General features: G+C 39.3%; 1 protein-coding gene across 2 annotated transcripts in view; it reads left to right on the forward strand.

The window, feature by feature from the left end:
• The window catches only part of GLIS3 (GLIS family zinc finger 3), a 488814-nt gene that overhangs the window by 151673 nt on the left and 312834 nt on the right, over positions 1–24307 (forward strand). For both annotated transcript variants that reach the window (XM_025360354.1, XM_025360355.1), the window contains one exon: positions 21176–21383. In XM_025360354.1, coding sequence (XP_025216139.1) covers positions 21176–21383 — 208 coding nt within the window. The remainder of the gene's footprint in view (positions 1–21175; positions 21384–24307) is intronic.

The following is a 24307-nucleotide window of genomic DNA, read 5'->3' on the forward strand; positions in this document are numbered from 1 at the left end:
GAAAATTAGAGGCATATGGTGAAATGCCTTTAATTTGGTATAAGATCTAGTGCATTTGATTCCAAAGATGCTTTGGGACAATCGAATTGAGAAACAATAGCAAGATAGTTTTTAAAAGTCGAATGTAGTGCTTTTCAGAATGAGTGCCAAATAAAATCCTGGTACATTGCTTCTGGCCTGTTTTAAATGAGTAGCTCTTGTAGCATCCTCCCTCTTTGCTGTGTTTATCTAGAGAACTGTTTAATTTTTATTAGTAGGCTAATTCTTGCATTAAAGACATAAGAAATTGCGTATTTAGGTAGGAGAATAGGCATTTGAGATGAAGTTTATTCAGGGTTCTATCCATACTGCTGAAAAATCTAATTCACCATGGAGTGGATCGTAACTGCAGTTGCTAATTTAAAAGTCAGTTCGCCAGATTCCAGTGACTTTGATAAGACTTTTATTCTTTTCAATCTTATGTATTGGTGAACACATTCTTGGGAAGATTGCTGCTGGGTAGTGTTGCATGTCAGAGATGAGGACAGTTTAGTCATTAACCCTAAATTGAGGGTAAAGACTGGCAACAGGCGGCCTGTGGAATGAGGAAAGGGCCAGGTTGAAATATTTCCAAAAGGTATTTTTGTTGTTTACCCTTGTTAATTATTAATACTAATTATTGATGAAAAATAGTTTTGAGTTACATGCCACACATTGTTTAGGAATAAATTATCAAATTTCTTATCTAGAACTATAGTAGATATTCAACTGTTTCAAATAATCGATATTTATTAATTTAGTAAGATGTTGCCCCTTCCTTCAACATTAAAAACACAAATCCGTCAAGTTCTGGTGCATAAATACTTTGTTTCATGAAAGTGCACTTTCCTCCCAGCTTTGGGTAGCTTCTTGCGCTAAATGAATATGTTAAGAACTGAATTGGACAAAATCAGGTCAATAATTTAAAAAGTGTCTTAGAGCAAAGTACCTATCTCATGTAAGACATGTAGATAATATATAGGTTTTGTAGGTCAAAATTGCCAAATTAGTTATGAATGTTGTGCTTTGTCTCAATTCTCCATGCCTTTTCAGATTTGTACTTTATAGTCATGTTAGTTTCTTGGAAATGACCTTTTTAGGAATTTCTATATTTTGTATTTTGCCATACAGGCTTAAATGAAGTATGTTGTTTAAATTCTACTGAGCGGGTATGCACTTTCCAGAGAAGATTACTCTCTCTGGGAGTGAGAACTGGCTGATACTAAAGGAGAGAGATGGAGAGAGAAGGAGAAAGGGAGGGAGGGGGGCAAAAGGGAGGAGGGAAGCTGGCAGGAAGAGAAGAGGAGGAAGGGAGAGGAAAGAGAGGGAAGTTTGAGATGTTAGATCCCTCTGACTGAGGGAACTGATGTGACTTGGAGACTGCTCTCAGAGTCAGGCTGTAAAAGTCGGTGTTCATGCTTCTTAGGCATTATGGGCTTTTTGAATGTTCTTAGATTCATTTTAGCCTAATTCTTAAGAACTGCGTGTTGGATATCCTATGGGTTTTGGTCCTTTTTAGTTTTAGATCGTGTTCCAATCAATTGGCTGTACTATGTATCACAGCAGTTGTGTGCGAAGGTGCTAGCCTTGGCAACCTAAAGATATGTTTGGTTACAGAAAATAACACACACAATTGAACCACCTTTGGGTGTAGTTTTTCATTTGCCAGGGTGTTCTCCAGAGGTACCCTGCATTGGTGTATTTTCCCAATAGTGGGAGGTTGTAGTATTGGCTTCAAAACCTTACCTAACAAGGAGTAAGTAGGCTGATCCTGGATCAGTTTATTTTCTCTGTCATCCAAAAGACTTGCCCACTGACCTCATCCATAGCGTGGTGTTTGGTCTATGAGCAGTTGATTCACCAGTTTTCAGAGCCCAAGTCTAAAATTACAGATTCTGTGGGGGATTTGGGAACATCTGCCTTACCTTTATGAAGGTTATGGTCAGTTAAATCTTGCTTTCAATGGGCTCACTTCACTATGGGAAGAAAATTCTGTAGTTGTTAAAAACGAAAGGACACTGCCTTTTCAAAGGGAGCTGACAGCTATTGGTTTTTCCAGAGAGGATTACTGGTGAAGACAGTTATGAAGAACAAGTAACTCTTGTAAATGAACAACATGTTCTTGCTTAAATATTTCCCAGAACAATTCTAAAGAAATATAATACAGGTAAGTTTTGTTATGTTCTCATTGTGAGTTATGTTTACGAGAAGCAAAAAAATAGGATTAGAATCATAGAGGAGGAAAAAATGTCTTTTCATACCAGTGGCTTATGTTTTTTTGAATTCTAACCATTTATAAAATTATCTGATTTCTTGCCCCTACTCATGGTTGATTTTGTTTCTCTTTTTCCATCTAGAGACCTTTGAATTATTTTTATTCATAAGTGAAAAATGTATTACAGCTTTATTTCCTTTTATTAATAGTTCCTTCTTGCCCTTAACCACATCTCTGACTTTTTGGCATGTAGAGTCCAATGAGCTCATGCTTAATCATGTATAAACAACCATCTAATTATATGGTTTTGAATTTTCATTTGACCGACTAAACAAAAATGACACAGAAACGAGAAACCTGACAACTTTCCTGTCTTCAGATACCTGGCCTTTTTCTCCCTCACTCTCTCTTCATGCATTTAGTAAAATGCGTGTTATAACCTATCAAAAAATATCACTTTGCATTCGCCAAGTTTCTGAGGTAAAACTGTTCTTTTCAAGGCTACGTGTCAAAAAACAAGTCAGTTGAGCTGAATTATCCGCCTTCCTTTCAGATTTCTTTCAGACTCTATTCTTTCCTCCTTTGGACCGAGGTGTTACTCGCATTCTTTGTGTTGTGGTGTCAGATGACAGGACAACATTTATGGGGCAAGGTTTCTCAATCTTTGTTCCCTTGCCTTCTCCCCTGAGGTCCAATAACAACTCTCCCACTTGCCCTGTCGTCCCACCATCCCCCAAACCATGCTGACACATTTTTGAAAGAAGATAATGGGAAAATCTTTCCATACAAAGGTGCTCACTATGTTTAAACAGGAAGGGAGAAGTCGTCTATTCTCTTTTCTTTCTCACTGGCTTGATCCTAGAATTCTGAAGATGGTGGAAAATTTCTTTCGAACATTTAGATGGTTTCACCATAGATAGTTCAGTGTGCTTGATAGAAAAAGACAAAAGATACTACAGAAAGACAAATACTGGCTGATCTCACTTAGGTGTAGAATCCAAAATACTGGAAACTCATAGCAGCAGAGGGTAGAATAGTGGTTGTCAGAGGTTGGGAGGTGGGTGAAATGGGAGCTATTGGTCAAAGAGTACAAAGTTTCAGTGTATGAAAGATGAATAAGTTCTGGAGATTGCTCATGCACAATGTGGTGACCATAGTTGACAGTACTGTATTGTTTACCTGAAATTTATTAAGAGAGTAGATTTTTATTTTATTTTTTTTTTGAGACAGAGTCTTGCTCTGTCACCCAGGCTGGAGTGCAGTGGTGCAATCTCGGCTCACTGCAACCTCGACCTCCTCAGTTCAAGCAATTCTCTTGCCTCAGCTTCCTGAATAGCTGGGGTTGCAGGCACCCGCCACCATGCCCAGCTAATTTTTGTATTTTTAGTAGAGACAGGGTTTCACCATGTTGGGCAAGCTGGTCTCGCACTCCTGATCTCAGGTGATCTGCCCGCCTCGGCCTCCCAAAGTGCTGGGATTACCGGTGTGAGCCACTGTGCCCACCTAAGAGAGTAGATCTTAACTTCTCACTAGAGACACACACACACACACACACACACACAAATACACGTGCACACGCAAAGGTAACCATGTAAGGTTATGGGTATGTAAACTATGGATTGTGGTAATTGTTTCACAATGTGCACATATGTCAAATCATCACATTATACATCTTACATTTACACAGTTTCTGCTTGTCATTTATGCGCCAGTAAAGCTGAAAATAGAAACATATCTTTATTCTTTTTTTCTGGATATTTTACAAGGTGAGTATGTCAGAGAGTAGGTTTGGCTAACTAGTACTCAATAGCTATAAGAGAGAAGAAAGGGAAGTGGATACCTGTGAATTTTTGCCAAAATGATTTATTTCCTCACTGATCTTTCAGCCTTAAAACATAATTTGATTTCTCAAAATTTCTCTGAAACATGCATATCCTTAAGTGTGAAAATTTCTTACACTTAGATGGGTTAGGTTTGGAAGGAAATTGTATTGATTCCATTTTGAGAATTTAGAGTTAGTACTAGCTTGCTGAGATTAATGTCTGACAGTCTTCCTTCTTGGAAATATTTTGGAGATCTCTTCATAATTTTTCTGCCCATTGTAAGGTGCTAATATTACCCAATGACTTTTGGGGATTTATTATAATATTTTATTTCAAACTGTGGATTTGTTTCAAGGTTTGTATTCCACTCATTGTACAGGAAGATCAAAGTGAGATTTCTGCCTGTAGTTTTGTTATTTTTGTTTTGCTATGGAATGTTTAGAACACAGGAGACCACATCCTGGCAGAGTTTATAATTTGATTCACCTGGAACAGTTGAATGAGGAGTCACTCTAACCCCCAAGCTAAGGCCTCTACTTAATTGACCCTTTGATAATTAGGAAAGGATTTTGTTTCTCTCCTCATTAACATTGAAAACCATAGGATCTTATGTTGTTTATTATGTGTTATTTACTCTCTTCTAAGACTTTGTATATTATTCAGGGTATAAGCTATCAGCTTGATTAGCATTTAACTTTTATTCATGTTTATTCTCAGCTTTAGCATTCAAATTCAGATAAATAACTACCACTACTTTTAAAATCGTATTATTTTAGGGAGAACATAAGCACAACTCTTAATTTAGATTTTTTTCATACTGGCATCAATATGTATTATGGTTGCTTTTTCATTTTGATGGGAAAGAATTTAGGTTGGAAGTGAGCACCTACTCTGTTCTTCCTCATTTTTTGACCTAATTTCAGATATGATTAGTTGGGAGTTATTGGTGGTGCAGTATCTGGATTCGCATCTACAAGGTGCAGAGATAAAATGTCACATTTACTTTGATACTAACTCATGTTCCAATCATGTTTACAGAAACATTACTCTAGTTCTCTTATAAGTTAAAAAATAGCATTAAATAAAAGAAACAGAAGGGAATTACATTATGTAGGCCTCAGCCAGATTGCCTGTGTGTTGAGATTTGTGATGTTAAAATTTTATTTTTATATTTTGTTATTTTAGTTAAAGTTATGTGATTTTATACAATGACAAGTTTTCTGAGCCAAAAGGTAGATATTTCAGCCTTCCTACCTCTCCAATTTTCAGCGAATCTGTAGTGAGTATGACTTATTCTACCAATTTATGTATACAAGAAGTGGTTCTTTAAATTATTTTCTTTAAATCACAATAAATCAGATGCCAAGATCTCATCTTACTTATTAGTGGGAAATTTAATCTCAGTCATTGCTAGTTGGGGTGGCCTGATACGCTACCAAGGTGACACAGAATCCCAGGGTATTTGTAGAGAGCAGAATATTCCAGGAGCTTTTCTGTTCTTGCTTCTTCAGGTTACTGCTGAGATGCCCTTTGACCAAGCCCCCCATGGCCTCTAGCAGTCTGCTGCTCTGTGCATTGCTTGGACACAGGAAGTTTTGCTGGGTCTGGCCTTTGTATTTTGGTCATGCAGCCATACCTTTTACCCCCACTGCCTTCCTTGGAGGCTACCTTGCTACTCAGGGACCATCAAACTGTTGTTCTTCCCAGACTTTGGGCAATCCCATCTCTCTCTTTCCTTCTCCTGTCTCCCTCCTAGAGGCACTCTCCTCTTTCAGATGGCTTCAGAGCACCTGGAATAATCTCAGTGAATTTAGAATTCTACACAAGACTGTAAGAGAGGATGAACTTGCCCAGGTGCGCTGGCTCATGCCTCTAATCTCTGAACTTTGGGAGGCCAAGGAGGGTGCATCACCTGAGGTCAGGAGTTTGAGACCAGCCTGGCCAACATGTTGAAACCCTGTCTCTACTAAAAATACAAAAAATTAGCCAAGCGTGGTGGCACACGCCAATAATCCCAGCTACTCAGGAGGCTGAGGCAGGAGAATCACTTGAACCCGGGAGGCAGAGGTTGCAGTGAGCTGAGATTGCACCACTGCACTCCAGCCTGGGCAACAAGAGCAAAACTCTGCCAAAAAAAAAAAAAAAAAATTCAAGCAGTGTCTACTCTTGGCTCTTTTATAATAATCTCTCTTGAGACAAAGGAGCACAAAATACAAATAATAGCTCACTGAATTTTCTTGCTATAAGCATGAACTGCTGAATGGGCTTTGGAGCTCGGAGTTAAGAATTACAGTCTAGAGGAGGAAAGGGTATCTGGCCTATGAGATAGTTGAGCAGTTCTGGGGGACTTCTGGGAGGAAGCTGGGTACTTTCCATTTCTTCGAAATATGGGTGACTTAATTTTAATGCAAAATAATGTAATCTTCATTACTATTTTCCTTCCCTCTGGGTCTGAGGCTTCTGGGCATCCCATCTGGACTTGCAAGCCCATGCAGAAGATGGAACAGAAACGATTTATGATAGAGAATGTGTCTTTTTGGACAGTAATGGGAAATTACTGCTCAGGGAAAAACAAAGGTAGTCTGGTGGCTTTTTTGTTCTGTTTTTGTTTTTTTGGGACAGGGTCTCACTTTGTCACCCAGGCTGGAGTGCAGTGGTGCCATCCTGGCTCACTGCAGCCTTGACCTCCCAGGTTCAAGCAATTCTCCCACCTTAGCCCCACAAGTAGCTGGGATTATAGGCACATGCCACCATGCCTGGCTAATTTTTGTATTTTTTGTGGAGACAGCGTTTCACCATGTTGTCCAGGCTGGTCTCAGACTCCAGAGCTCAAGCGATCTGCCTGGTCTGGCGGCTATTGCGACTATGTAAGATGCACCTTTTACAGACTAAGTTACATCTAATATGAAGAATTGGCTGGGGTTTTGCCTCTGAACCAGCTCTTACATACTGAAAAAAAAGTCCCATTGATTTATATCGAGTGGCTTAGACCAGGGGTCCCCAACTGCCGGGCCGTGGACCTGTATGGGTCAGTGGCCTGTTAGGAAACAAGCCACACAGCAGCAGGTGAGCAGCAGGCATTACAGCCCAAGCTTTGCCTCCTGTCAGATCAGCAGTGGGATTAGATTCTCATAGAGGCAGAAACCCCATAGTGAACTACGCAAGTGAGGGATCTAGGTGGCGTGCTCCTTACGAGAATCTAACTAATAATGCCTGATGATCTGAGGTGGAATAGTTTCATCCTGAACCCTACCCAACCCTCTTTATCCCTTCCATGCTTTCCATGAAACCATGAACCATGAAACCAGTCCCTGGTGCCAAAAAGATTGGGGACTGCTGGCTTAGACTACCCTCTCTCCACACTGAATGTGTTCGTGTGTATCTGTATGTAACAGGAGGGAATATGGAGAGGGGAGGCGAACGAGTAATATTTCTGGCTGTTCAGTAATTTAGAGACATATAAACAGTTGTGTCCATCAGGGACCTCAGTGTTCTTCAGTATCATGACTCACATTTCAGAGGAACTGCTCAATTTGATTCATGGCCTTTAACTATACTTGACTTATGAATTGTTCTTAAAAGTTGTATTCATTGCCTATTAATCCAACAGATATTCGGTGAGCACTTGCTGTCTGGGGGATACCCAGTCATTGCTCCAGACAGTGAGGGCGTCTCACCCAGAAGCAGCTTTGCCATTTCTCACCCAGCCTCTGCTTTTGTTTGGCTTGGGGCAGGGAAAAGCAGGTTGGGAAATATACAACCTTGATTCATGGAAGAAAGATTCTAAATCTGGTACTTCTTAAAGGCACTTCAGCAACCATCTTACTTGTTTGCTTAATAAGATAAGTTGGGCTTACTCTGTTTGCTCTGTTTGCTCCTCCCGGCCTGGTCTCATCCTGAGATTATGGCAACATCTTCCTAGCTTGGTTTCCTACCTTCAGCCTTTGCTCTGCTTCCAAATGTACTGGTAATAGTTAGACTGTTCTTTTATTTCTTCCTCCTCACAACATACCCATGCTTACAAACCTACTGTAGCTCTTTGGGGTGCCTGGTTTTGGAGGCTGTGTGCAATCTGATAACACCTTAGTAAGAATATGCATTCCTACAGCTGATACAGTACTTACTGTGTGCTGGAAACTGTTCTAAGTGGTCTATATACATGACTTATTTAGTACTCCAAATGGCCTTATGAAGGTGGGAGCAATTATCATTCCCATTTCCCAGACAAGGAAATAGAGGCACAGAGAGCTTAAGGCATTTGTCCATTCTAAGTGGTCTACATACATGACTTATTTAGTACTCCAAATGGCCTTATGAAGGTGGGAGCAATTATCGTTCCCATTTCCCAGACAAGGAAATAGAGGCACAGAGAGCTTAAGGCATTTGCCCAAGGTCACACAGCTGCTAAGTGATGCTATTCTGGCCCTAGTGTCTCTTTCTTTCCTGCTTTCCCCATGCTGTCTCCGTAATACTTTCTCAGCACATGCCCCTCCCTTCATTTTGGCTGTCCAACTCTTCATATTGCCCCCTGTTCTCCTGCTGTTGAAAGGCTCAGATGAAGTCTCACTCCTCTACTAAGCCTCCTCCAGTTTATTCAATCATTTGAGCTCTTTTTGTACTCAGCCGCGAAGTAACTCAGTTTAAGATTAGTTGTTTCCCAGTTGTTTCCTGTGTTAGTTAACACTCTCCAATTGGTTGGAAGATCTTTGACCAAGGGCTAGCTGTATGGCCTAGGGCCAAGCCTAACACCCAGTAAATATGTCTTTGGGAAACTGAGGCAATTTTCTCCCATGACAATATGCGTTCTCCCTTCCTTCCATTCATTCTTCCTTATATTTGTGGAAGTCCTCTTTTTCCACAGTAAGTAAAGTAATTCCACTTTTATGTATTTTCACAGATGAGTCCACCAGATGAGGCTTGATCTAAGCCTATTCAATTAGATGGTAGACAAGAATGATTTGACTCATCTGTATGTCCACAGTCCCTAGAGTATATAGTGTAGCACAGAGCAGGGACACAGTAAACAAATACCTGATCTGTGAGCAATAGATTACTAAGTTGTGCCTCTGCTGGTGTTTCAGTTTTTCAGAGTATTTGTTTGCTTAGTTAACAAATGTATCTGCTTTCTTCCCCTGGGATTGCTAGAAAATTTGTCCAGGGTGAAGCAGTAAAATGTGCTTACATTTCCTCTTTGGTTTTCCAGGCTAATTGTTGGTGAACTTTATTTAACACTCTTGCTATATACTAAGAGTCTCTATGGAGCAGAGCAGCTTTCAGTTAACTTGGCAAATCATTACAAGAGAGAACAGAAGGGTCAGCATAAGCACTCTCTACTAATTAGTTGATAATTGATGTACAATAGCTGACGGATGGGACTTTAGAATATAAACTCTGGGAATATTGCTTAATTTATCTTTGCATCCTTATGAAGTGGCTCAGAACGGTGGGTTCTTAATATCATCTTATTGGGAGTGCCCAGTGGTGGGGAGCAAGATTGAGGCTTCATGCACAGGACTCCAGGGCACTGAGTGGTACAGAAAGGAATATGATACATTTTAATCTCTTGGGTATAAATGTGATTCCATTTAATACAGGGATAAATTGCAGTGAGTAATGCTGGTGATTCCATACTTGGTGGACAGCATTCCTGAATGCTGACTAAGGTTGGAAGAATGCTGGTATGAAAGTTACATTCTTTGTGGGATAAACATGGAAGATTCAAGCTGAACTCCTGCAGACAAGGTGGTGGGAGATTGCATGATTCATGTGAATCTCCCTGGGTTCAGACTTGACCTATTTATTGGCTGTCTTTGTAATGACGTCACCAAATAGACCCCCCTCTCCCATTTAAATGTGCTCACCTAAATCTTTAGCAACTAGTTATAAGATCCTTACTCTAACTTGCTTCATAACCATTGCTTTCTTATTTTGTCATTTACCACCCTGTGGCTGCTCTGCTGGCTGTGCAGCTGGTTCATGTGCTCCTCCAGCCTTTCTCCCCATCTCTTCCAGATTAATCTTGGGTGAACTCTGCTTCTAATGGGATGCGCCTCTACCTACAGCACAAGGTCCCAGATGCACATCAGCTGACTAGTTATATCAGCATCATTTGCTTTAGTTGGTTTGCAGTGGAGCTTAGGGATTTGCATTTGAGAAGCTTCCCTGGTGATGCTAATATGTAGCCAGGTTTGAACCACTGTTGGATAAGTAATGTCCAGTTTTTAAATCAGTTCTTCAGGGGTGACTGAACCAACCCTCTAAGCTCTGTCTCCTCCCTTTCTCCTCTTGTAGGCAGCCCTAGCTCATCTTTATTTCTCCAGGATGCATTGTGCCTCCTCCCTTTCATTTCTGTGTCTACACCCTACTACTTCCTTCTCATTTGTGTGCTCATTCTTCCTTCATGTTTTAGCTTATTGTTTTCTAAAGGGTATTCCTTAGAATGCCAGTCTTAGGTGAGTCTCTTGGGAGAACCTCCCTAAACAAATGTACTTTAAATATTATTTGGTCTTCTGGGAGATTTATCACATACATTTACATTTGTAAAGGCTCTGAGAAGACTTACAGTAAAAAGTTTAACTTTGTTGTATTAGGGGTTCCCAAAGTTACTGGACCCTGGACATCTCCATGAGGCTGCCTTAATAGTCATTTAACGTCTTTGGACATCCTGAAGGACTTTGGGAAATGTGTTTGTAGTTCATACTCTTCTTCTTTCATAAATTACCTAGTACAAAGGAATTGGCCTGCTCCTCTGAGCTCCTGTCTCTGTGATTTAGCTTCATGCTTAATTCTGTACAGTCTAGCGACATTATCCAATTGTTCCTAGGCGAGCGTATCTTATCTCTTCAGAGACTGTGAACGCCATGGAGGCAGGATGTTATATCCAGCATTCCTTACCTCCCATAGGTTTTGCACAGTTTTGAGCATTTGTCACAATTGCCAAATTGGATTGCTTTGTCCCTGAATGTAGAAGCCTGTTATTTCATTCTAAATGTCATCCTTTGGTGTTCACAGCCATTTAGCCATGCCTTACTGTATTTCAGAGTAATACACCACACATTCACATATATTCATTAAATTGTTACTGATGTATCTCAGCAGTGAAATATTACGAATTTGACAAAACACTACATAACAAGCCCAGGGTGTTTGTATGCAGGATGTTTCTAGCTCTAGGGAGGAGTATTCATGAAAGGTGAGGGAATTTGATGACCTGTGCTTACCTTCACTGACCTGTTTTTGCATAGCAGATGGGAGAGAAGGGTACCTGTTTCTTTCTGTGGTGAAAGAATATACTTTTCAAAGTTCTTTCATATACTTGATGTTTCTCCCATTTGAGAAAAGAGGAAAGTCTTGGATTGATACTATGCCTTGCCTAAGATTCTATTCTTTCTTTATTGGTGGGCACCTATGTTTCATTATAAGAATAAATGTGTTATAAGAATGTATATTCTTTATATATGTATTATAATAGAATTCTTATATTATAAAAAGAAATGTATATTAGATATGTTATTTCAGTATTAGTTTAGAGACATTATTCTTTGTCAAAACCGTCATAGTTTGATGACTTCTCTCAAGAATATAGGGGTCAATGTGTGCCTAACTCACATTGCCTTTAGAATTAGAACATACATACTCATATTTGAATGAATTTAGAGAAGAATGTGGGAGGATACACATTCGGCTGTTAGAGTTCATTACCTTAAGGGAATGATATATGTGGGGGGGGGGGGTGGAATATGAGCTTTTTCTTTTTATAACTTTGCATTATTTGCCTTTTAAAGCACATGCACACATATACAAATACATATTATTTTTAAATTTAAAATAGCAATAAAGGTAATCCCAAATACAAGAGAAATAATGCTATCTAAATAGACAATTCTAGACAATGCTTTGACATGTGCTAAGCTCATAAACCTCAGGGATGAAATGTGTATGCCATAATTCCTCACATAATTTGGGGTCTATGAGGAGACCCACAATAAATAATACATTTCTTTCCCACCAGAATCTCTCTTTTTTTCTGATAGAGGATGTGTTGGAAGGCATAACTTTGTGTGAGAGTCCAGTGGACCTGCTGACTGGACCGTAGGATTAGGCCATCTTATCTCCCTAGTCCAGGGCAGCTCTTTCAGGACAAGCCTCCTAGGTAAGGCATATACCATGTGGTAGGTAAGCTTCATGGTAGGTAAGCTTAGTCCCCAGAGGAAAACAAGAAGGGTTCCCTGAACTACTCATCCCCACTTAGTCTTTCTACGTTGGCAGAGAAGAGCTAGGGCGTACCGAGAGACAATTCCTTTCTTAAAAGATGGCTAGAAAGAAGTGTTCCCCCCATTTTGCACACCTAAGTTAGGTATTCATTCTCCCCATTATGGCTCAATTTGCATTACTAAAAATATCATTCCATAATGTAATAATGACAATAACATTAACAAAAATTATAACTACTCTTTACTGAGCAGGCACATCATATATGTTGGGTCTCACTAATCCTTGAAGCAACCATGTAGGGTGTATAGTATTATTTGTCTTTTAGAGATGGAAGAAACTAAGACTAAGAGGTAAAATTACTCTGCTAAATGACCAAAGTTACATCCACAAGCTGGCTGTGGAGGCCAGCCCCCATTTCCCATGCAAAATCAAAATATTTTCCAATAGCATCTGGGACTTACTTGCTTTTGAAGGAGGTGTAAGACTCATTATTTTATATTAGGCATTAATTTCATTATTAAAGGAAGCCTTGCCAGTTAGGGATAGTTAGGTGCTTAGAACTGGAAATAATGGGAAACTTTGAGCCTCAAAGTTGCAGAAACTTCATTTGCAAATAATCTAAATTGGCTTTCAACTCTACTTCAACTGTATGTTGAATTTGTGCTTGCTAGGAAATAAAAGGGCCAGGCTTATATAAAACAGGTTTGCACAGTAAAAGGGTATGGTTGAAAGGTTTAAAAAAATATTCCTTTCAGTCTTTCTTGCCACGTTTTGAAATTTTACTTATTTTCTATTGTATTATTGTTTTGTAGTAAAATGTTCTTGAGGTATTTTGCTAGTCACTGCCACCTTAGTTTGAAGTAATCATTCTTTTCTAAAATAGCTGAGAAAAAAGAGAAAATGGATATGAGGAACAAGAATGGCCTAAATAAAGTCTGGAGCCCATTCAGGCGAGGACAGATGTACGCTGTGTGTATGTGTGTGTATGTGTGTGTGTGTGTGTCTGTGTGTGTATGTGTGTGTAGAAGGTCTTGGGCTGGAAGGCATCAGCATGCTGTTTCTGGGCACTCAGGAGAAGAGATGCTAGAAACAATATCAGAAAGGTACCATACAAGAGACAAGTTCTTTAATAAAATATAAATAGAACTAACAGTGAATTTATTAAGTGCCAGGCACTATTACATATATTAGACTTTTTAATCCTCTAAACTGAGGTAACTGCTAGTGTTAACCTCATTGAGAGATCAGGACACTGAGGCACAGAGAGCTTAAGTAACTTGTCTAAGGTCACACAGCTAGGCAGTGGTGGAGCCAGGATGGAAATCTATGGCTCTTAACTACTGCGCTATGTACTGTTAACCTCTCACTTCTTTCCTTCCACCATCTTTTCCACTTTTCTGTCTGCTTTTAGTGCCCAAGTGTCGAGTGATATCCCAACCCTAGTTGGTGATATCCCATTCTTGAATGCCCACCTGAATGTGAGTCTCAAAACCTGTGTTTCCAATGCATGATCCTGGATTGGAAAACAATTGTTCTATAAGTAACATTTGAGTATAGATGGTATATTACTACTACTGTATCATTACTAAGTGTCTTGAATTCAATGATTGTATTATGGGTATATATTTAGCAATGAAAGACATGAAATCTGCAACTTATTCTTAAATGTTTCAAAAATTAATACTCCTAATACAAAATAAGTTTATATAGAGAGATGGATAGATAGAACATTAGATAAATTGAAGCTCATCTTACTATTCTTGTGACTTTTCTGTAGCTTTAAAAATATTTTCAAGGAAAAGTTAGGGAAGAAAAGCAAACCCTGCTGCTTAGAGGCAGTGGGGCATATATTAATATTTACTAACCCTTTTAGTCCTCAGAACAACCTTATGAGTTAGGTATTATTACTGTCCCCATTTTAGAACAGTACGCTGAGGCACAGAGACCTTAAAGACCTTAAGGACCTTCCAGCCAGTAAGGGTGGGAGGCAGGACTCAAACCCTAATACATATATTTCTGTTTCTGTAACACCTTGCGTGTGTGTTAGGTTGAACCATATAGAAATTGCTCTTATATGATCATTTTAGACCTATTAAGAATATCTTTTTATATGACCCAGCCTAGTAGCAGGGATCACCTCTTTTATAATGAATGGTTGGTTTGGTGTGCATCTTCATGGCTAGACTGTGGGCTCCATGGGGGACTGGGTTAATCTTGCTCACCATTTTCTCTGTGGACTGCCTGGCTAGTGGTTGGCATTTGATAAGAGTCAGATAAATGAACAATAACAATGTTACTGTTGGTTACTTCTCTGTGCTCTTCCCAAATATATTTCATTTTTGTTCCCCCTGTATCTATGTCATTTTTAGAACCAGTGGATACACATAAATAATTCTGAATGATGCAGCCTCAGTAGTGATAATTGTGACATAATCAGCCATTTGACTTCAAGAGAACCCTTTTAACTAATGAAGACATTAATTAAAAACATGCCCTGCTAAGATGAACTGTAGGTTCAGAAATTTGAAAATGCAAAACGTTTGCATTCCCTACTAGCATACACTGATTTTGGCTAGCATGTATGTGGTACTCAGAATGCCATCCACTTAGGTCCTCATTTGAGCAGTAAACACAGTTTTAAAATACATCGTGTAGTCTCTAAAAATAAGCAGTGTTTCAAAATGAAAACCAGTGCACAAGTCGTTGGCACATCTGGTAGTCAGAAAAGTTGTATGGTTTGTTTTCAGGAATAACAAGCTAAGGAACATTCAAACTTGGCCAATTGAAAACTTTTCTTCTGTGATGACACGTGGTGTTTTTTAAAAAAATTGGCTGTAGACTTAAAACAGAAAGAATATTGGAAATGAGAAGAGAATTAAACAGCATCATTTACTATCTTGTTTTGTGCAAGGAATTGTAAAGGAATGTTTTCTTTAGAAAGAGAATGGAGCAAAAAAGCAATGACAGGCATGTAACAATCATAGTATCAATAATAACAATAGTAGTTAACATCCATTAAGTACCTACTATGTGCTTGATAGTGTGCTGAGTCCTCTATGTATGTTGTTAATACTAGAGGCATAACAACCTAATGAAGTTGTATTAGTCTGCTCTCACATTGCTGTAAAGAAATACCCGACACAGGGTAATTTATAAAGAAAAGAGGTTTAATTGGCTCACAGTTCTGCAGGCTTAACAGGAAGCATAACAGCATTTGGGGTGGCCTCAGGAAACTTTCAGTGATGGCAGAAGGTGAAGGTGAAGCAGTCACATCTTACATGGCCGGAGCAGGAGGAAGGGAGAGCCGTGGGCAGTGCCATGCACTTTTATACAACCAGATCTCATGGGAACTCTTAACACGAGAATAGTACCAAAGGGACAGTGCAAAACCATTCATGAAGGCTCTATCTCGATGATCCAATCACCTCCCACCAGGCCCCACCTCCAAAATTGGGCATTACAATGGAACATGAGATTTGGGTGGGGACACAGATCCAAAGCATATTATCATACCCTGACCCCTCCCAAATCTCATGTCCTCACATTGCAAAATACAATCATCCCTTCTCAACAGTCCCCAAAGTCTTAACTCATTACAGCATTAACTCAAAAGTCCAAAGTCCAAAGACTCAGATCTGAGACAAGGCTAGTTCTTCCACCTATGAGCCTGTAAAATCAAAAAGCAAGTTAGTTACTGCTAAGATACAATGGAGGTACAGGCATTGGGTAAACATTCCCATTCCAAAAGGGAGAAATTGGCCAAAATAAAGGGACTATAGGTCCTATGCAAGCCTCAAACCCCATAGGGCAGTCATTAAATCTTAAAACTCCCAACTAATCCCCTTTAATTCCTTGTTTCACATCCAGGCCACACTGGTGCAAGAGGTGGGCTCCTAAGGCCTTGGGCAGCTCTGCTTCTGAGGCTTTGCAGGGTGCAGCCCTGGCAGCTGTTTTCATGGGCTGGCATTAAGTACCTGTGGCTTTTCCAGGTGCAGGGTGCAAGCTGACAGTGCATCTACCATTTTGGGGTCTGGAAGATGGTGGCTCTCTTGTCACAGCTCTATTATGCAGTACTGCAGTGGGGACTCTGTGCGGAGGCTCCAACCCCACATTTCACCTCCACACCTCCCTAGTAGAGGTTCTCCATGTGGCCTCTACCCCTGCAGCAGGCTTATGCCTGGACATCCAGGCTTTCCCATACATCCTCTGAAATCTAGGCAGAAGCTCCCAAGCCTCAACTCTTGCATTTTGTGCACCTACAGGCTTAACACCATGTGGAAGCCACCAAGTCTATGGTTTGCACCCTCTGAAGCAGAGGCTTGAGCTGTACCTGGGCCCCTTTGAACCAAGACTGGAGCTAGAGCAGCTGGGATGCAGGGAGCACTCTTCAGAGGCTGTGCAGTGCAGCAGGGCCTGGACCATAAAATCATTCTTGCCTCCCTAGGCCTTTGGGCCTGTGATGAGAGGTGCTGCCAGAAAGTTCTCTGAAATGCTTTTGGGGCCTTCCCCCATTGTCTTGGCTGTCAGTACTTGCCTTGTCTTTGCTTATGCAAATTTCTGCAGCCTGCTTGAATTCCTTTCCTGAAAATGCTTTTTTCTTTTCTACCACATGGCCAGGCTGTAAATTTTCCAAACTTTTACACTCTGCTTCCCTTTTAAATATAATTTCCAGTTTCAGGTCATTTCTTTGCTCACATATATAAACACAGGTTGTTAGAAACAGCCAGGCCACATCTTGAACTCTTTGCTGCTTAGAAATTTCTTCCTTCAGATACACTAAATCACTCTCAAATTCAAAGTTCCATAGATCACTAGAGCAAGGGCACAATGCCTACAACCTCATTGCTAATGCATAACAAAAGTGACCTTTGCTCCAGTTCCCAGCAAGTTCCTCATCTCCATCTGAGACCTCCTCAGCCTGGACTTCACTGTCTGTATCATTATCAGCATTTTGGTCACAATTCAGGCAGTCTCTAGGAAGTTCCAATATTTTCCACATCTTCCTGTCTTCTTCTGAGTCCTCCACACTCTTTCAACTTCTGTTCATTACCCAGTTCCAAAACTTCTTCCACATTTTCAGGTATCATGGCAATGCCCCACTCCTTGGTATTAGTATGTTCTCGCATTGCTATAAAAAAATACCCGAGCCTGGCTAATTTATAAAGAAAAGTGGTTTAATTGGCTTATGGTTCTTAAGGCCTAACAGGAAGCATAGAAGCTTCTGGGAGTCCTCAGGAAACTTTCAATCATAGTGGAAGGCGAAGAGGAAACAGGCATGTGTTACATGGCTGGAGCAGGAGGAAGAGAGAGAGGGGGAGGTGCCACACACTTTGAAACATCCAGATCTCATGAGAACTCTATCATGAAAACAGCACCAAAGGGATGGTGCTAAACCATTTCTGAAGGATCCACCCCCATGATCCAATCACCTTCTACCAGACCCCACCTCCAAAACTGGGCATTACAGTTGAATGTGAGTTTTGGGTGGGGACACAGATCCAAACCGTATCAGAGGGAGGGTTAACTTTATTCCTGTTTTGCAGATGAGAAGACATAGACATGGAGAAATATAGCACAAAAATGTTAAGTAATTTGCCTAAATCCCCAAATAGCAGATCCCGGGCAAGCTGTCTCCAGAGCCCACACTCCAAGACACTGCACAATTCTGAGTAGTCTGGAGGTATAGGTGTTCATTTGCTTCTGGCATTATGAAAAAATTTAGATGGCTGTATTGAGCACAGTGGCTCTTGGTCACACTTGTTTGCCTGCATGTGTGAGACAGATGATGCTATTTTCCATTTACCAGAACATCCTCATAGTTGTACCACAAACATTTATGTGTTCCCAAGAAGTTCACCATTAATTTTCATGCTTCAAGGATACATTTGTGATACCATTTGTGCTTAGATGGGGTTAAAGTTGACCAGTGATTGCTTCTTGGCCTTTTGGCTAAGATCAAGTGTAAAGCTAACCACTGAATTTGGGAGTAGGAGATGGTATAGTAAGAATGTGGAGATATTAGGGAGATAATTAGCATTTCTTCACTACAAAGCAAGAAACAATGTGAATGTATGAATCCAGAGTAGAGAGTTACAGAGGCAGCCTTGACCAGTGTAAAATTCTGGCCCAGAAAGATAGATTTATAATTACTACCCCCACTGACTTCATATTCCATTCAGATCTAGTTAGCAATTCTGTGGCGAGGCATCAAAGGATTGACTTGGAGTTTTTTTGTTTTTGCTTTTTGAAAAATGGCACTGTGTATCAAAAAAGATAACCAGGAGAGTTTCAGTAGAATAACTTGTCAGTATTTAATATTCACTTATATGGATCTTTTATTTTCATTCATTCATTCTAATTTCACTGGATAGACTTTATTATGTAATGTGCATTAGACCCTAGGTTAGGTGCTAAGGAAGTAGAGATGCCTCAAACAAGGACTTTGTCTTTAAACAGCAGTGAAGTATAAAAATGAGAGGATGGCAGGCACATACAGAGTCCAGTTCCCTGAAGTGCTGTGGGTGCTGAGGCACATGTGTGATGGCAGATGTGGACAAATGAAAGAAGCAGTGGTCAGATCTGCCTATCAGGTAGTGGAGGAGGAGGTCATATAGGAGGTGACCCTTGAATTGAGACCTTAAAGATGCAGAGGTGCTCACTAGGTGGATAAGTTAGGGTAAGGGCATTCCAGGTAGACAGAAGAGCATGAACAAGATAAGGGTTAAAATAAATGTTTCAGCGATCACATTAGTTTGTATTGGCTCTAAGGTGTGCATGTTTTTACATTACAACATCTCTGAAATCTGGACATCATGCACTAGTTGGACTGGCAGTTCATGTTCTTACTGGTACATAAAATAATGGTACACCTTACAATATGTGCCATTTTAGTTTTATGAAATTATCTATTAGTATGTTTTGCCATCAAGTAGTATTTCTTGGATGCTGTTCCAGCTGCTATGTCTTTGTTTTAGAGGTAGATAGGTATTAATACCTTTTAACTGAAGAGGAAATAGGCATGGAATGACTGAATTCCTTAGATAAACATGTGACATGAAATTTGACAGAATACTTGATATTTGATGTTGCTTTTAATAGTAGTGGCTAGTAGCAATGGGACCCGGGGAGAGAATTCATATAGAGAATTCATTCATTCAGTCTTATATACTGGACTAGGCTATGAACCATCACATTGCCTTTTTTTTCAAGGTAAAAAGGGAGTTTGAAAAGCTAATGCATGTAGCTTATTGAGATTTTTAAAGATATTGAATTTATGATGCATTACATAAAAGCGTACCTACTATTCTTGGTGTCAAGATGAAGCCCTGATAAAACAGTGCTTTATGACTTATGAAAATGGAATATCTGTAACTCATCTTTTAAGGCACAGAAGATGGATCAGATATAAACTGCAATGGGAGGGGTAAAGGAGAGGTTCTGGTTTATGTATCTGGGAAAGAAAATCAGAGAAATTTCTTTTGGAGCGAATAATCTTGGAAAGTGTACAAGGAAGAAACTAGGCATATCAGAGCCTAAATTTAAGCACACAGGTGTCATCAAAATACACTCTAGTAGAATCAGTTTCTGTTCTCTGAATCCCTGTGTGATTTTGTGCAGGTCAATTGCCACTTGGATTTTAGTGTCCCATAAGTCTGCACTAGACCAGGATTCCTGGCAGCTAATAATGCTGTGACTCCCCAGCATTTCTGAGATAGGGCTGCATTGATGGAAACAGTGATTGCTCCAATGTCTTGTTTGTTCTGTTGTTTGGAGGGCTCTTGGGAAGAATGTTACAAAAGATGACAAGTAAAGGCACTAAATCAATAGATTTAATTTTGGGGAAAACAAAACAGGAAATTATGAACCCCTACAGCTAAGAAAAGTGACAGTGACACTTTTCTTCCTACTTCGATCCCAAATATATCAGTGAAAAAGATGGGAAATATGCTGAGAAAAATGTAAAGCTTAATTTGTTAAAGACTGAGATCGTATATATTTTTGTTTGCTAGAGATGAAAACAGACTGTATAGTTACTGAGACTTGACCAGGTAGTTGACAAAAAAAAGTTAGAAAAAATGCATCCATGTAAAAAGAATGTCTAGAATGATTCAACTCATTATGATTTTTTAATAAATGAGTCATGGCAGTGTTTGCCTTTCTCAAAGTCTTTGCTTTTCACTTTTCCATAACGACAGAGACTCTTGTGGGTTCCTTTTTTTCTTTCCCCTTTGGGTATGTATCAGCTTTTACTACACTGATTGTTACTAATGAAAATGAAAAATCTATGTCCAATTTGGTTACCATGCTGTTTTTCAAATGAGCATTTTGTTTACAATTCTGTCATCCTGATTTTTTAAAAAATTGGGTAGATGTCCAATGACAATGTGTTGAGATGAGGAGAAAAAGTCAAGAGCAGAGAGACACAGCCAGACTACATCCTTGTAAAGAGGCTTTTTTGAAGTACAGATTTGGAATGAAGTAAACCAGTTAAACAGGTTTTTTCCAGTAGTGTCAACTTTCCTTGCTGGGTGATTCAAGATATTAGCTATTCTAGGAAAAAACTTGGTTTGATACAGGCAATCCCATCTACTTACCACCTTAATCCTTTAGGGAAGGATATTATAAAATATGATTTTTAGTATAACTGGACACTTATACATAGAAGGAGTAAAATTTAAGCACATTTTGTATGAGTGCTGATTATGGGAAGTTTTCTCTTATAGCATTATGGCTTTGTCATTAGAATTGGAGAAAGCTTTTTGCTATCACCAATATTAAAAAAAAATAAAGAAATGATCTGAGGACTGTCTCTAAAGATGGGTCCTGATATAAGCATGCACATGTCTGTGTTTACTGATTTCTGATGTAAGGGACATGAAAGCTAACCTGATTCATTTGTTTTTAGGGGCTCTTGGCTTTGGGCCTCAGTGCAAGTCCATTGGAAAAGGCAGCTGCAACAATCTAGTGGTCACCAGCAGTCCCATGATGGTTCAGCGACTGGGACCCATTTCACCTCCAGCAAGCCAGGTCTCTACAGCATGCAACCAGATCAGTCCTAGCTTACAGAGGGCAATGAATGCAGCCAACCTGAATATACCTCCTTCAGATACCAGGTCTCAAGTTAACTTTTTTTTCCCCTTTCTTTATGGTATAAACACACCCCATGAGTGTTTTCCCTCTCTTTCTGAATACACACACACACACACACAAATGCACACACACAAAAACGCACACACACAAATACACACACTCATACACTTACACACTCAAGCAACTCTCTCTATTTGAGGTTTGTAGGGGAATATGTCTAAAACTAAGAATGTGCCATCATATCATCTTAATTGGGAGGAATGGTTTAATACCTACTGTCTTGTGGTGTGAGTGAAATGAATACCTAATTTGAGATTGTGGGGCCTCAGTGACTGAAACACGGTGTGTAAATTTGTCAGTTTCTGGTGAAGCAGTCATACCATGGCCTAGTAAATTTGCATGGTCCATGTACACCTATCTTACCTGCCAGGTTTTCTATGAATATGATGCATAGTTTCCAGGCAGCTCTACAATCTGTTTTGTCCAACTGTGCATCCATCTAGCTACCCATCTACTTAAATATTTGTTAAGTACCTACTGTCTGTGTAATATAATAGTTGAAGTTTAGGGGCCTAGTAGAGAGAGTAACGATACAAAGCATACATTTTAAGACTTTCTGATGTGTCTGGAAAGGCATACTTTCGTGTTTGAGTTACATAACATTTCAACACAATGTCGATTAGGTTCCAGAGTAAGTAGGTACTATAAATGCCATGTATCTATCTCCAAAGGAGGGAATTGAATAGAAAAGGGAAATCACCCCTCAGACAAAGTTTTACCGCTCTCAAGGTTGATATTAGGTGGGAGGGGCATAAAACTAAAATACTGTGCAGTGATTAAGGTCTATTTTTATGTTTGAAATAAATTATTTTATCGTCTGGAAGTTATTTTCTTGGAAAAACACAATCTATAGTTTCTGCTTCTTAGTTCTGGTTCTGCCATAACTATGGTCTTGCAAAGGAATTTTACTCTCTAAGCCCCTGCTTCCTCTTCTTTGGGATCAGTAACCTGCTATGTGCCTTGTGGTTCTGGGATCTTGTGTTTTCTTCCTTTCCTTCCTTCCAACCCCGTTCTCCCCTCTTGTATCTCTGTGCTGTCCCTCCTAGTCACTATTTGAGACTCTGAAATCATAGTTCCTGAATCATTTATTTATGCCTATTTTTTCATGAGATAGAAACTTGTTTTTCACCTGAGACTTTTTATGATGGGAAGCTGCTGTCATTTTCCCATTGATGATTATGCCTTAAGGGACTCCTCAGACTTGCTGAGTGCTGCATGTAAAATGAACTGTGCTCATGCAGTGGGTGTCATTGGGAAGCCTTCAGCTTCCTTTCTGTGGCAAGTCCAGCCCATGCCTTGAAGGCAGAAGTCATAATTAATGGTGAAACTGACAGTAGTCAGGGCACAGACTGCTTAAGCCATGTATCTTACGCAGTCCCTTTTATGGGTCGGCCAGAGAGGGGTCATTATCTCATTGTTTTCTGGCATATTTGATTCCTCAGCATAATTTTATAACCTTAAAAGACAGCACCTTAATGGTTCACTGATAAGTGTTTTTGACTATATATTTATTATTTGAGTCCTTCTATGGAATTTTTTTTTTCAGGATGAGCAAAGAAACAGGAATTGGGAATTGGCTTGGTGAAATATGGAACTTACTTTTAGCAATTTGGAATGGTTGCATTTATTTGTGAGCCTTGGTTTGTGTATTTCATCAATGGAGAGAAAGAATAAGGGGCAACAGTTCAATAAGAGGCAAAGTTCAACATTTTACTAGAGATAAAGAGAAGATGGAGAGAGAATCAGCTTAGTGTTTTATACATTGGGGGCACGCTGGGAGTGGATGGAAGTGGAAAAGGAAGCATGAACTGTCCAGTTTGAGAGATGCTGCCCTATGAAAAGCTGCAAAATGTATTGTTTTTCCTGATTATATAATTTTTATTCACTGCAGAAAATGCGGAAAACATGGAAAAGTACCAAGCACTAAATGACAGTCATCCTGAATTCTATCCGCAGAGACAACCATGGGTGGAATTTTGATATACATCCTTCTAGCTATATTCAAACATATACAATAAACATAGGCTTTCCTTTCCACTAAATTGATATAGTAATCTACATAGTTTTTAATTACCTTTTTCTAGTTAACAATTATAAGCTTTTATAATAAAATCCTCTTTCAGCATCATATAATGGCTTCTTCCTGTCCCGGATTCCACTTTATAAAGAAAGTTTATAAATAAAATTATAATTTTAAAAATCAGTCTTTTGTTAGTTGGCACTTACTTGTTTCCCATTCTTTAAATATTATAAATAATGCTTTAGTGGATCAGCTCTGTACATCTTCTGTGCACAATTCTGATTATTAGAATAAATTCTTAAAAGTAAAATGTGTTAAAAGAGTTTTGAGGCTTTTTATACATATTATCAAATTGTACTGCGCGAACTCACTAGCAATTTATAAACTAACCAGCAGTATAAGAGAGTGCCTGTTTTCTAAGACACCATTCATTAGTAGGTATTATTATTTTTAGGACTTTTGTTAGTTTAGAAACTTTGCCAGTTTGATCTGTAAAATGTTATTTTATCTTAATTTGCAGTCTTAATTATTGACAATATTGAAGTTTTCATAAATAAATCTATGAAGTTTCATAGATTTATTGGCTGTTTGTATTTTTTCTTTTGACCTCCTTTGGGTATGTTTTTTGGGTGTGCTCATCTTGGGAAAAGCTCTTTTTCCTTAGCTTTGTTGGATTCTATTTAATCCAATGATAAGAATCATGCCTTAATGCTGTATATTTGCCTAGATTAATCTCCTAACCATTTCTGATTACCTGTGCTTAATGATAAATGCAAACTATATCTTACCATCTTGAAGATCCAGGAGACATTCTTGATTTAGGCATCGCCAAAACTCGAATACGGAGGTCATTGTATATATTTCCCC

The sequence above is a fragment of the Theropithecus gelada genome, chromosome 15 (genome assembly GCF_003255815.1).
Source record: "Theropithecus gelada isolate Dixy chromosome 15, Tgel_1.0, whole genome shotgun sequence".
In the NCBI taxonomy this organism is placed as follows: Eukaryota; Metazoa; Chordata; class Mammalia; order Primates; family Cercopithecidae; genus Theropithecus; species Theropithecus gelada.